The 11,555-nt window shown below is 47.3% G+C and overlaps 6 protein-coding genes across 6 annotated transcripts; 2 read left to right on the forward strand and 4 right to left on the reverse strand.

The window, feature by feature from the left end:
* Positions 1 to 3,654: 3,654 nt before the first annotated feature.
* C8R40DRAFT_1178966 (uncharacterized protein) lies at positions 3,655 to 4,271 on the forward strand (the record flags this gene model as incomplete). The annotated part of the gene is made up of 4 exons (XM_046232944.1): positions 3,655 to 3,743; positions 3,798 to 3,939; positions 4,005 to 4,049; positions 4,143 to 4,271. The coding sequence occupies 4 exons, from the start codon at positions 3,655 to 3,657 to the stop codon at positions 4,269 to 4,271; spliced, it is 405 nt and encodes a 134-aa protein (XP_046078700.1).
* Positions 4,272 to 5,642: 1,371 nt separating this feature from the next.
* On the reverse strand, positions 5,643 to 6,240 carry C8R40DRAFT_122946 (uncharacterized protein). Its single transcript, XM_046233317.1, has 3 exons — positions 5,889 to 6,240; positions 5,803 to 5,832; positions 5,643 to 5,724 (listed from the first exon to the last, which is right to left on the reverse strand). The coding sequence occupies exons 1-2, from the start codon at positions 6,154 to 6,156 to the stop codon at positions 5,807 to 5,809; spliced, it is 294 nt and encodes a 97-aa protein (XP_046078701.1). The 5' UTR covers positions 6,157 to 6,240; the 3' UTR covers positions 5,643 to 5,724; positions 5,803 to 5,806.
* A 1,561-nt stretch (positions 6,241 to 7,801) lies between these two features.
* C8R40DRAFT_123149 (uncharacterized protein) lies at positions 7,802 to 8,542 on the reverse strand. Its single transcript, XM_046233318.1, has 3 exons — positions 8,423 to 8,542; positions 8,299 to 8,317; positions 7,802 to 8,244 (listed from the first exon to the last, which is right to left on the reverse strand). Exons 1-3 carry the CDS (start codon positions 8,449 to 8,451, stop codon positions 7,972 to 7,974), a joined length of 321 nt encoding a protein of 106 aa, XP_046078702.1. The 5' UTR covers positions 8,452 to 8,542; the 3' UTR covers positions 7,802 to 7,971.
* Position 8,543: 1 nt separating this feature from the next.
* C8R40DRAFT_1064623 (histone-fold-containing protein) lies at positions 8,544 to 8,942 on the forward strand (the record flags this gene model as incomplete). Its single annotated transcript, XM_046225567.1, has 3 exons — positions 8,544 to 8,601; positions 8,657 to 8,807; positions 8,867 to 8,942. Coding segments are annotated over 3 exons (285 nt in total), but the record flags the coding sequence as incomplete, so codon positions are not given.
* Positions 8,943 to 9,051: 109 nt separating this feature from the next.
* C8R40DRAFT_1075472 (uncharacterized protein) lies at positions 9,052 to 9,703 on the reverse strand (the record flags this gene model as incomplete). Its single annotated transcript, XM_046226872.1, has 3 exons — positions 9,052 to 9,081; positions 9,135 to 9,575; positions 9,638 to 9,703. 3 exons carry the CDS (start codon positions 9,701 to 9,703, stop codon positions 9,052 to 9,054), a joined length of 537 nt encoding a protein of 178 aa, XP_046078704.1.
* Positions 9,704 to 10,129: 426 nt separating this feature from the next.
* On the reverse strand, positions 10,130 to 10,762 carry C8R40DRAFT_1137872 (uncharacterized protein; the record flags this gene model as incomplete). Its single annotated transcript, XM_046229448.1, has 2 exons — positions 10,327 to 10,762; positions 10,130 to 10,272 (listed from the first exon to the last, which is right to left on the reverse strand). A coding segment is annotated over exon 1 (310 nt), but the record flags the coding sequence as incomplete, so codon positions are not given.
* Positions 10,763 to 11,555: the final 793 nt, after the last annotated feature.

The raw sequence follows: 11,555 nt of genomic DNA on the forward strand, positions 1-11,555 counted from the left end.
CCATCACAGCCTATACATGTATCTACTCACCAGAGCTTCCATGCAGAACCGCCCAGCCTTAGCTTGCGCTCCTCGTATCTGCCTCGCTCCTTTCCAGACCCAGTCCAAGCCCAGCTTCGCCCACGCCCCCCCCCCCCCCCCCCCCCCCCCCCCCCCCCCCCCCCCCCCCCCCCCCCCCCCCCCCCCCCCCCCCCCCCCCCCCCCCCCCCCCCCCCCCCCCCCCCCCCCCCCCCCCCCCCCCCCCCCCCCCCCCCCCCCCCCCCCCCCCCCCCCCCCCCCCCCCCCCCCCCCCCCCCCCCCCCCCCCCCCCCCCCCCCCCCCCCCCCCCCCCCCCCCCCCCCCCCCCCCCCCCCCCCCCCCCCCCCCCCCCCCCCCCCCCCCCCCCCCCCCCCCCCCCCCCCCCCCCCCCCCCCCCCCCCCCCCCCCCCCCCCCCCCCCCCCCCCCCCCCCCCCCCCCCCCCCCCCCCCCCCCCCCCCCCCCCCCCCCCCCCCCCCCCCCCCCCCCCCCCCCCCCCCCCCCCCCCCCCCCCCCCCCCCCCCCCCCCCCCCCCCCCCCCCCCCCCCCCCCCCCCCCCCCCCCAAGTGACCTTCAGCGACTTTCGATTCGCATTCAGTTCCAGTGCAAACCGGTTCTAGACTATCTGGGTAACCGATCATGCATCAACCTCAAGCCTTCAACGCATTCATTCCATACCCATTTCCGGTGTCTGTGGTTCAACTTCAAGTTCTTTATACGGGTGAAGAGATCGGGATAGTGTTCGGGAGGAGGTCATTTGGAATAACAGTGCGTCACGGAGGCCTTATTCACGAGCCGTCCGTCCACTCGTTACCTCTTGATCCCACTCAATAATAATACTACTCCATATCGGTCCCCAGTGGCTCACCGTAACAGCATCTCCAAAAGCTGGATTTTTGGCTAAATTGAGTCGGAAACCAACCCCCACCAGTTTGACTCCGTTGAGCTTCTACTCAATGAGCTTCCACTAAATCTAAATCCTAGCCGAAAAACAAATCCTGCTTGCTCGAAATGTACAAAATACTTGCCCGAGTGGATTACTTATTTAATGGATGTTTTACGGTATTTTTGCCCACCCACCTGCTGTGTATGTACTACATACTCCTAATTATAACTCGCAACAGCGATACTGCGGGCTAATAGCGGGACGGTTATCATTCAATGTTCAGTATGCATTGTACATATTACTATCAGGTACTATCCTATGTAGAATCCAGAGTGAGCCTTAATACTAGGTCCAGTGTATGTTGGGCCACTAGCATTTGCAGTATCACCTGCAGTGACAGTCACTGCATGGTATCTGCATGCACCTGCATCACACTTATGGCATATAAATGCCGGCATTTATATGTATTTTGTCTAATTATGTTATGCTATTTTGAATTCATTTTTGCTGCATGTTCAACTATTTCAGGATACGTCTATGCACATTGAGTTGATATATTGCTTGGTTTACAGATGTATGTAAATCCTATATGCTTAGTTATGTATGTCACAAGCACTTCACTGTACTCACCCATTCATATTATCTGCAAAACCTGTGTTGAAGCAACTAAGGGACTCGACATTGCTGTTGGCATGATGTATCTGCTACTGCACAGCATAAGATAATAACACCATTTATGTAACTGTCCGCTGGTCCTATGCACGAAGTACTTCCCTAACAAGCACTGTCTGGCCAAAGCACTGAAAGCAATTTCTAGAAACCACTTCAGTGCTGGGAAGTGCAGTCAGTCTCTTAGACAGAAATCTAGGATGTACAGATGCATCTGCATGCTCCTACCTTTTGAATGCATTTGCCTGGACTGTAACTGCACACATCTGCATTGTGACTGCATGCAACTGCACTGTAACTGCACACCTGCACCTCATCTGCACTGTAACTGCACACATCTGCACCTTACCTGCACTGTGACTGCATCAGCCTGCACCTTACCTACTGTTACTGCATTCACCTGCATTGTTCCTGCACTTACTTGCAGTCTCACTGGGCAATAGGCTCTGTACCTTTGCATTGAAATTATTGGGACTGAAATCCTGCATTCAATCACAAGGCTCTGAGTGTCTCTATGCACTACAGTATTTTGAATACGGCCTTTGGAAAATATTGAGCCACCAATATTGTGAAGCTACTATCCCCCTAATTCTCACAAATTAAGCACTGTTGGCACATGTGGAGTTTATTCTGGGTCATTTGTGGATAGTTAAGATTATGAAGGGGAGGAAGTTACATTGCTGATTTTGGCCAATGGTTCTGAACATCATATAAAAGGCATGATGGAAATATTCTTGCAATCTCATGGTATTGCCAGATTTAGGTTGAAGAACCTAACCAAGAGTCACAGGGCCATGTATAAACACTGGTCAAGACTTACAAAAACAACTTAAACTGTAGGAGATACTTGATATAAGAAATACTTTGATTGGAAAATTCTAGAGGACAGTATGTGTATTGTTATACTTTTTTGCTTTTGGAGTTCTCCTTGGCCAAATTGTCATCATTTATCCACTGCTTTCAAAATCCACCCAAATTATTGATGGTGGAATTTGGAATTATACCAGTTTGTGAACACCAGCTGGTATCATATTGTAGTACAAGAGGATATTACTTACAAAGCTGAAATTAATGATACAAGATACAGAAAGCCTGCATTGAGAATCAATGCCAAGAAACCTGGCATCAGACTTGACAGAATAATGAGATCACTATCCAATTTCAATCAAATATTCACATATCCATTCAGCCCCTACAGGCCATTATACTCCCTGTTATTGTCATACAAAGCATTTATAGAATGGGATATATTTTGTACAGTGGAGGATCATCTATTTACATATATTTGAGTAACTGCAGTGCTACTGCATGTCACTGCATATGTCACTGCAGGACTACTGCACATGTCACTGCATATGGTACTGCAAATGTTCTGTGCCGTGTATGTTCCTTTTCGCTCCCTTGCCGCATCGCGGGGTTACTATCAAGCCGTATAGTAAGGCGGTATGTACATATATAAAGCTCCGGGGAGAGGGGGGCTCAAAGTTGAAGAGATATATGTTGTAGTAGTAATCCTCCTGAAAATTCAAAATCAAACTGACCGTGACGATCTTCGGATATCAATCAACGAGAACTTACTCGTCTCAGCAATAGCAATACAATGACAGAACAGAACCGAACTCACTCAGCTCCCCTCCAGCCCCCTCCCTGGTCCCCCTTCCTTGAGCTTTCTGATTACGACTGTATATATGTATGTACTTGTAGTATAAAAGGCCATGGACGAGGTCACTTTGTTTTTCCCAACTGCCTGGCGCAACTCACCCTCCTATCAATAGTATACTGAGTACTCGAGCTGGTCTCTAACTCTATCCCTTCCTCCCGTACAAAAAAATCCATTTTCCAACCTTTGTTCCAAATGACTCAAGCTACAACCTTCCTCCTCTTCCTCTTTATGCTATCTTTTTCCCGTTCCCCTCATTTCTAACATCATTCTTCGGAACCAACGCCCTCCCAATCGACCTACCCACGACGAATTCTTCGAGCACCAAGTCTCTGGGGAGCCGTATGTTCACACCCGAGAACGCGAAACAGGCAAATTTTCTTCTAGGGTACACTTACGTGAATACGGTGAGAAAAAATCCTTATGCCTTCATCTGCAGTCGCTCATCACTCATCCATCCATCCATCCATCATGGTTCTTCTTGATTCTGATATTCTCCCATCCGTTCACTGGTCCCATAATTTGGTCCTACCCCTTATAACACATGAATGAATGAACCTTTGCAGGAGATCGGCACAGACTACAACACCGCCACTCAGTTCACCGCCCGCTCATCATTTCGAAGAGGGCCCATTAGGCAGCGTTGGGAAATATCTTAGTCCAAGACCTGCACAGGTACATGAATTGATACCCGGAGCTACGATGGAGGTAAAGAACTTAACCCGCTTCTCTGATGATGATGGATGATGATAATAACATCACTTTCAAAACAGTGTATCGCAACGGCGAAGAAGGATTTGGTCATGAAATATGGACCGGTGAGTTTGAAACATTATTCCTCTCTCTCTCTCTCCAACTGCCAGCCCCACAACGACTCTGCGCTGACATGTTATCATTCGTTGTCAAACTAGGTATTCGTCGATGCCGAAGCCCTCAAAAATCAACAAACCCTCGAAAAATACCCTCACCGAGCACAATTCACCACCCGTTCCTCCATCCTCATGCCCACACCCAGATACCGAGCGCAAAGGAAGAACTAATGATCTTCCTCCGGGGATCTTCATCTCCACCTCAATATACACCCCACTCACCCCCGGCCTGCGCTCAACTACCTCAGCACCTACGTGTATTGCCGCCCTGTGCAAAGTAAGCACAACACAGTCCTCCGGACGTTTCGATGGAATTTATAGACTATTGCTGACGTTTTTTTGGTATTTGCTACTTAGTGATGGCCCCACCAGCCGTTTAGAGCGGTTTGCAGCATGGAAGAACTCAGCCTCGGCTTTGGCCGAAGGGGTTGACTACTTTGAGTACATTGAAGTACCCGGCGGGCACTGAATGGAGGTTCTTAGGGGGGTACTGAATTGAGTGTACTAGTAGCTGCTCGTAGCCTGGAGCAATTATTATGCATTGGATTTAATCGGATGATGGATGTGATTCGGATCCGATACTGTTGTTCCCCTAGTGCTGGACGTCAGACCTTCGGCCTTCTACTTCGAGTAACTTCGAGGAGGTGAAAGGATGGATGGACAGAGGTGAACGATCTCAGGGACTAGTGTTGATGGTGGACGCAACTAGAGCGTGAATGACGACTACGTAACAATCATATAGAGTACAACTCGAAGGTCAACAAAAGGAACAGTGAAGATTGACGAAAAACTCATTGATCACACAAGAAGATTTTAGTCTCGACAACAAGGCCACGGCGTGAATTAGCTATCCTCCTACTCGACAACAATAACTTGAATCTACCTCCCTAATGTGCCGGGTACTTCAACGTACTCATGGTAGTCATCCCGTTTACCCATAATCGAGGCTGAAGCTCCTCCCATTGAGAAATTTTCTTATAAGGCTGGTAAAGCATCACTTGATCAGAAGAAAAAAAGAATACAGTCAGTCTAAGATTCTAAGACGACACAAATCATCCCAACTCACTTTCACAGGTCGACAATTCACATAAAGCCGAGTGAGTCAACAGCAGGCGCGGGACGTGCAGGGTCATATCCCAATGTTGATATAAAAGTCCCGGGATATACATGATCAGCTCTCCTTTCGTCAGCCTCTACGGTGTGGGCAATCAAGACTGAGGATTTGGGACTGAACTTCTTGTCGGCGAGATATTTCTCAAGCTTCTGTTGATCATTGACAGCATTGGCTTCGACGAATATCTATATAACATCCAGTTTAATGATGTGTAGTAGGAACAATCAAATCATCGTGGATCGAAACGACGAATACTTACCGGTCCATATTTCATCACCGATTCCTTCTCGCAAATGCCACACACTGTCAATTGAAAGATGAATAATCAGCAAATTGAAAATCTTCGTTGTGAGGGGACTAGGAGGTATTACCTCCATCGTATGTCCAGATTTCAGTTCATGTGATCTCGAAGGTCGTGGACTAAGATATTCTCCGACATTGCCTAAAGGTCCCTCTTCAAAATGAACAGCGTGTGAATTGGGTAGCTGCGTTGAAATCTGTGCCGACATCCTACAAAAAGAAATCCAGCATGAAGCGACTCCCAACAATGAGAAACGCAACCTCATTCGATGTGAGAGTATAGCTCACCGTGTTAACATAGGCATACCCTAAAAGAAAATCAGCCCGCTTCACGTTCTCATGCGCATCCATATGACTGTGCCGCGATGGCGAGCTCGAATTCGTCGCGCTTGAGTCCACATGACTGTGTCGCGATGGCGTGTCTGAAGTCGACGCAGAAGATACGTCGATTGGAACTGCGTTAACCCCAAAGAACGAGGATGAAAGGATAAGCACGACAGCTGCAATAGTCTGGAGTTTGGAAGGTACGAAGGAAGGAGACATCGGAAGGTTTGTTATGGTAAGAAGAGGATTAGAAATCAGAGACCAGCTCGAATAAGAGGGAGTATGTGTTTGCACCAGGCAAATTGTGGAACTGGACATTGATCGTCGGGGGACTTTTATACTGATGTACAGACGGCAGGAGGAAGAACTCCAGGTAGCTTGGTCAAGGGACGCCAAGAAAATAATCGCGGGAAGGGTTGAGTTTTCCTGACTACGAAACACTTGTATCTCAAGTCAGTGAGACGAGTTTTCGGTACTGAATGGAACATACATCATGTCTTGTCGTTTGATTTTGATTTGAAACCTAACCGGCACCCTCTAAGCCTCCATCCAATGTAAGATATTCCGGCCTAGGCCCCCGTAATGAGTCCACATTCCTAGATAACAGGCGAGGAAATTCTGAATCCCTTGGCGGATTGGGAATGATAGCGAATGATAGCGATCCCGCTGTCTCAACCCTGTTGAATGATTTACTCGGGATAAAGATCCTATAGTCTTCTTCTTGCTTCTTTCTTTCTGGCTTCTTTCTGTATGACATTCAAGCCATGCGAGCCTGTCGCAGGTAAGCCTGTACGAAGCGAGGTAGCCATCACACCTGACAAGGAAAAAAACACAGGTATATGATTGGGATACAATGCAAACAGCCATGAAACGATTCAGCTCACTGATAAATGCCAGCAGATCTTCTTGGAAAATCGGGTCTGTAAGCCTTGTTCGGCTGAGCAGGGCGCGAGTCCATACCGATTCACTAACGGAAAGAAGATGAGAGAGAAAGTACGAATTTTGCCTATAGTCACACATGAGCAGTTCGTATAATCTCGAGCATCATCGTTGAGCGTACTGCAAATCGAATAGTGTTGGTCATTGTTTGACATCGCTCTTCAGCGGAGAAGAAACCTGAACATGACTTACCTCGTACTTATTGGCAGTCTTCAATCTTCCTCAATCTTCCCAGCTTACCCCGGATCGCTATCAACCTTGCACCATCGCACGAGTTTCCTCACTGCGTCACAGCGTCTGTTTCCTAAAATCGCCATTATTCGCGTCGTTTATGTCGCCGCATCCTCGAAATTACCTGAATAAGACAACGAGACGCGCCGTAAATAAAACCAAGTTGATTGTGGTCAGTGGAAAGTAAAGACGATTGTCCGACTCCGGCCCGGGCCAAATCAGTGGTCTGAATCATCCTTGACCTCAAACCCTTCCAGCTGAAGCGCGTCAGTTCACTGAACTCGCGCGCATGATACTTTCGAAGTGGCTTTCGAAATGCGAGATCGGAGCGACCGCTACATTGAATTCACACTGGCCCGAATTCTTTACAAACGATAATACTACTTTCATTATTTTCACTCACTGTACTGCTCATTTATCTCTCGACTACGTATAATGTACATGAATCTCATTCCATTCAAACCTTATCTCAGGCGGAGGATTTGCGGTACATAAATTGATTCTATTGCGTCCTAACGCAGAAGGGTATTGATACAATTCTTGTGTCAAACGGGAGACGCAGCAGGACGCAACCCCTTCCTTCAGCGTACCTGCAGCCATCTGCAAAGGACTGTTGGAATGCATTCCGATATTCAGCCGGCTATTTCTATTTGCATTGGAATAGCGTTTCGCTGTTGGACCACCTTTTCCACTTGGGAATCTTTTCCCTGCCACATCAATCGACGCTCTTGTAGGATACCGATATCTCCTCGATTCTTGGGTTTGAACCAGAATGGAGGTGAATTAGCCGGCGCTATCATCGCATACTAGCTCGTAACGGGACACCGCGATTCACAATATCCCATTACTTCCTTGTCCTGGTGCCGCTCTGAAGTAGGATCTAGGGACTAGTATGCATATGGTAACAGACAGAAATTCAGACCACAGTCGAAGCTGGCTGGATGCCGCGTGCCTCCTGTTGCCTCATACACCATAGTTCTCTCCAAGTTCCTTGAATATTCCTGATGTAGAACTCAAAAGTACGTTCTTTGCGGTCCCCCGACTTTCATCCTTGCGAGAGAGGCTGAAATGTGACGGGATTCCATGAGTTCTATGGGAACGCACGAGGGTTGATATGGGTGATAGGGTAACGTATCTTGAAGTCGCTAACGCTCCGCATGATTTTCCTGGATTCGAATTATAGAGTCGGAGAGGAACTTTGCTTTGAGGGAAATTGCACGATGGGCTGACATGGTCCTATCATAAATATTCTAGAAATTATGAGCGGTAGTGGGAAGTAGTATGCTGTACATAGTGGGACTGATAAAACCTGATCGATCTATCATGAGCGCCCTTTCTGAACTAAATTACCACTCCACTCTTTTTCTCCAACCACAACCACGACCCACCCTCTAAGTTCAACTTTACTACGTACCTCAATACTCTATCGACATGTCTGAACATGTACAAGGTGGAAAAGGTGGAAAAGGTGGAAAAGGTGGAAAGGTGAAACCCCCACTCGGTACGATGCCATTTTGTTAATAGCTCTTCTGTAGGGTCTCGGACAGGGCGGTACTCAGCGTCACCGTAAAATTTCTCGCCACAGCATCACTGGTGTGTAGCATTTTCCAATGAATCCAATGCGCTATGATTGACATTGATCCTCCAGTAATCAACAGACCTACTATCCGCCGTCTCGCCCGTCGTGGAGGCGTTAAGCGCAATTCTGGACGTATCTACGAAGAGACTCGTGGTGCCCTCAAGATCTTTATGGATGATGTTCTCCGTGATACCGTCGCTTATACCGAAAACGAAGATCGGTAAGCTCCTCTAGGCATACACATCAGTGAATATGTTTTGGATGACGAGAAATCACAAGTAAAACCGTGTCTGCTCTGGATGTTGTACATGCTTTGAAGCGATCAGGTCGTACATTATACGGTTTTGGAGCTTAGTGAGTGTTGCTTTCTTCCTATCCGCGCGTTGACCTGGAACTCTTCCAACTAGATTTACAACGATATAGTAATATACGCGCGAAAGATAGTAGGTTTTGTCATCCGGACGCTATTGTCCTTGCCGTTTCCTCATCTTGTCCTACCCGTTGATGAGCATATGGATCAGCCTCTGTAACATCGACAGTCACGTACCAGCTCTTGCGTATCGTAATTCTTCATCGTAATGAGGGACATGACGACACCCTTCGGGGGATTCATACTATCGAGTTGGCCGACACAAGGAAATTTGAGGTTTGTTGCAGGTTCACAGTCCGTCATATCCCCAATGAGATGGAAAGCGATTGGGAAACTGGGCCGTTCGACGGATTTCTTCGCAGGCTTGTAGAATTCGACTGTCAGATCAAAAGAATCCTTCTCGCCCCACGCCTTCGCTACAGCTTTAACGACGACTGTGATTTGTACATAGACTTCATCCGAATAACTCTCTGTTCCATCATTGACTTGTACCTGAACACGCTTGCTCGATATATCGGATTCTCCGGAGCCGATGGAAGAAAAGGATATCGTGGATCCGGTTGAGTTTGCTTGAGACAAGCTCGGACGTTGTGGCACTTGGAGGTGGGTTTCATTAACCTAGTTGGGGTGCATACGTCAAATTTTCATTTCGTCACTACTACTAGGTTACAATAACTCACAGGTGCAGCATATACAGTCGCGACAACACATAATGCAAGAACAGTCCAGATAGTAACAACACGCATGGTAGGGGATTTTCAGTTTCTCGGAAAGCCTGAGGTAGCTGTGAATTCGTGTTTAGTAGAACGAAGGGGGACTGGACTTGTCGAAAGCAGAAATCAGATACGGCGAGGGATAATTTCTTTTGACCAGCAAAAGAACACAAGGTGGGTCAAAAAGTCGCAGAAACTGATTCGCTTTCCTCATTGAATTTATAAGTAATCATGGGTCCGCGTGCAATTCGATAGGTTATGGAGGGCATAAATGACTCGTTCCAGCCAACTTCAAGCTGTTCGGCGGCGGTAACTTACGGAATCGTATGGGAAGGTACGGAAGTCTGCATGGACGCGGAGCCTCAGTCACGTATGGCGATGTTTGAATGGGCCATCTTGTGAAGGTACGCAACAAGGCCTCGTCATGACATCATGGGACAGTGTTCGCAGCAGCGGCAGTTTCAGAATTGGAAAGCACCCCCCTATCAATACTCACCAGAGGGATTTCCTTCCTCTGCCATAAGCACACAATCATCCAACCAGTGTACATTTAACTTCGAGGATATAAATTGTTCCTAGTCTTCAACTATCTTCAGGCTCAGGTACGATATGCATTTCAGTTGCACATATGTAATTTGTCCATCCCGGAAACCTAGTGCAAAGCTTTAGCATAACCAAGGTCTAATCCAGACTCACTAAGAATTCACCTAGCCTTAGGGTGGAGAGCAATCACATCACCCCCTCGTGCTTCCTGAGAGAAAATATGTTACTCAGCAATTGTGTCATGGTAGTTAACAGGAAGACACCGACTTTGACAAAGAGATCTGGCCAATGCAGGTTGATACAATAAATCTGAGGAACCGAATTAGACAATGGCAAGTGGATGATTTTATATCGGGTGTTTTCAACCATGAAACCACTTGACTGCTCTCCAAAAGCCTCCTGTAAATCAACTTCTGTTTGTTTTCCCTCGTTGTTCTCTCGTAAAATAGCAAGCTCAATCCATGTCCATGTCCCATCTTCCTTGCTAGCTGCTAAATCCATAAATTGGAATAGTAAATCCTTGTAGATAATTAATTACATACATGTAAACCTTTTGCCTTGGTCATGGCACTTGACTTCAATGCAAAGCCGCTGGAGATGCTTCTCACTAGAACCCTCTAATGGCAAGGATATGAGATAAGGGCAATCATTCTGCTCAGTATAGGATGCAGGAATTTGGTTGGAATAGGTGTAATGTGTAGTACATGTCCACTGTGTGTGGGTGGTGTGGACTTGGTGAAGTTTGTGGAAATTATATTTTCAGAGCTCTGGAACTCATTGTCTCCAAAAATTGTGAGAAACTGGTTCATTCGCATTTTGTAGTGTTCCAGCTTGTCCATAAAAGAGTCCTTGATATTTTCTGAAGCACATGCATAATATGATGTGAGCTGCTTGATTCCTTCAACTGCGATATTTGTACACTGAAGTGTGTTTAGAATGTACACCCAGGATATATCACAGGATTCAAGTAGTTCTATAATCACAGCATCAAGCTCCTTGGGTTTGGTAGGCAGTCCCTCTATTGCATGCCTCAACCAGAATTTTGAGGCATAACAAAGCTCAGGAGGAATGCTGGATGGCAACTGAGGTGGCATTGTAAGACCTGGGTCAAAATGGGTCTTAGGGTAGGTTTTGGTATGCGAAGGTTTATGTTGTAGCGTGCTAGGAGCAGGCTGGAGCTCGAAGGGAGCTACGAGAACCGCGACCGAGGACGGGAATGACCTAGTAGTGGTTGGAACGACGAGATGGTGACCCTTGTGGGGTTCCTAGGAGGTCCAGGGAGGTCCCTAATGCGTAGGGAGGTTCAGGAAGAGTGCGGGACCGTACGATATTGCGTAGTAGG

The sequence above is a fragment of the Lentinula edodes genome, assembly GCF_021015755.1.
Source record: "Lentinula edodes strain Le(Bin) 0899 ss11 chromosome Unknown C8R40scaffold_122, whole genome shotgun sequence".
NCBI lineage: Eukaryota > Fungi > Basidiomycota > Agaricomycetes > Agaricales > Omphalotaceae > Lentinula > Lentinula edodes.

Bases quoted from the DNA above. Each gene is read 5' to 3' on its own strand.
- C8R40DRAFT_122946 (XM_046233317.1), bottom strand. From the start codon at position 6,156: ATGTCCAGTTCCACAATTTGCCTGGTGCAAACACATACTCCCTCTTAT. The intron at 5,833-5,888 runs GCTCGCCATCGC...AAGCGGGCTGAT, and splicing joins CTCAAGCGCGACGAATTCGA to TTTCTTTTAGGGTATGCCTA.
- C8R40DRAFT_123149 (XM_046233318.1), bottom strand. From the start codon at position 8,451: ATGTTCAGACATGTCGATAGAGTATTGAG.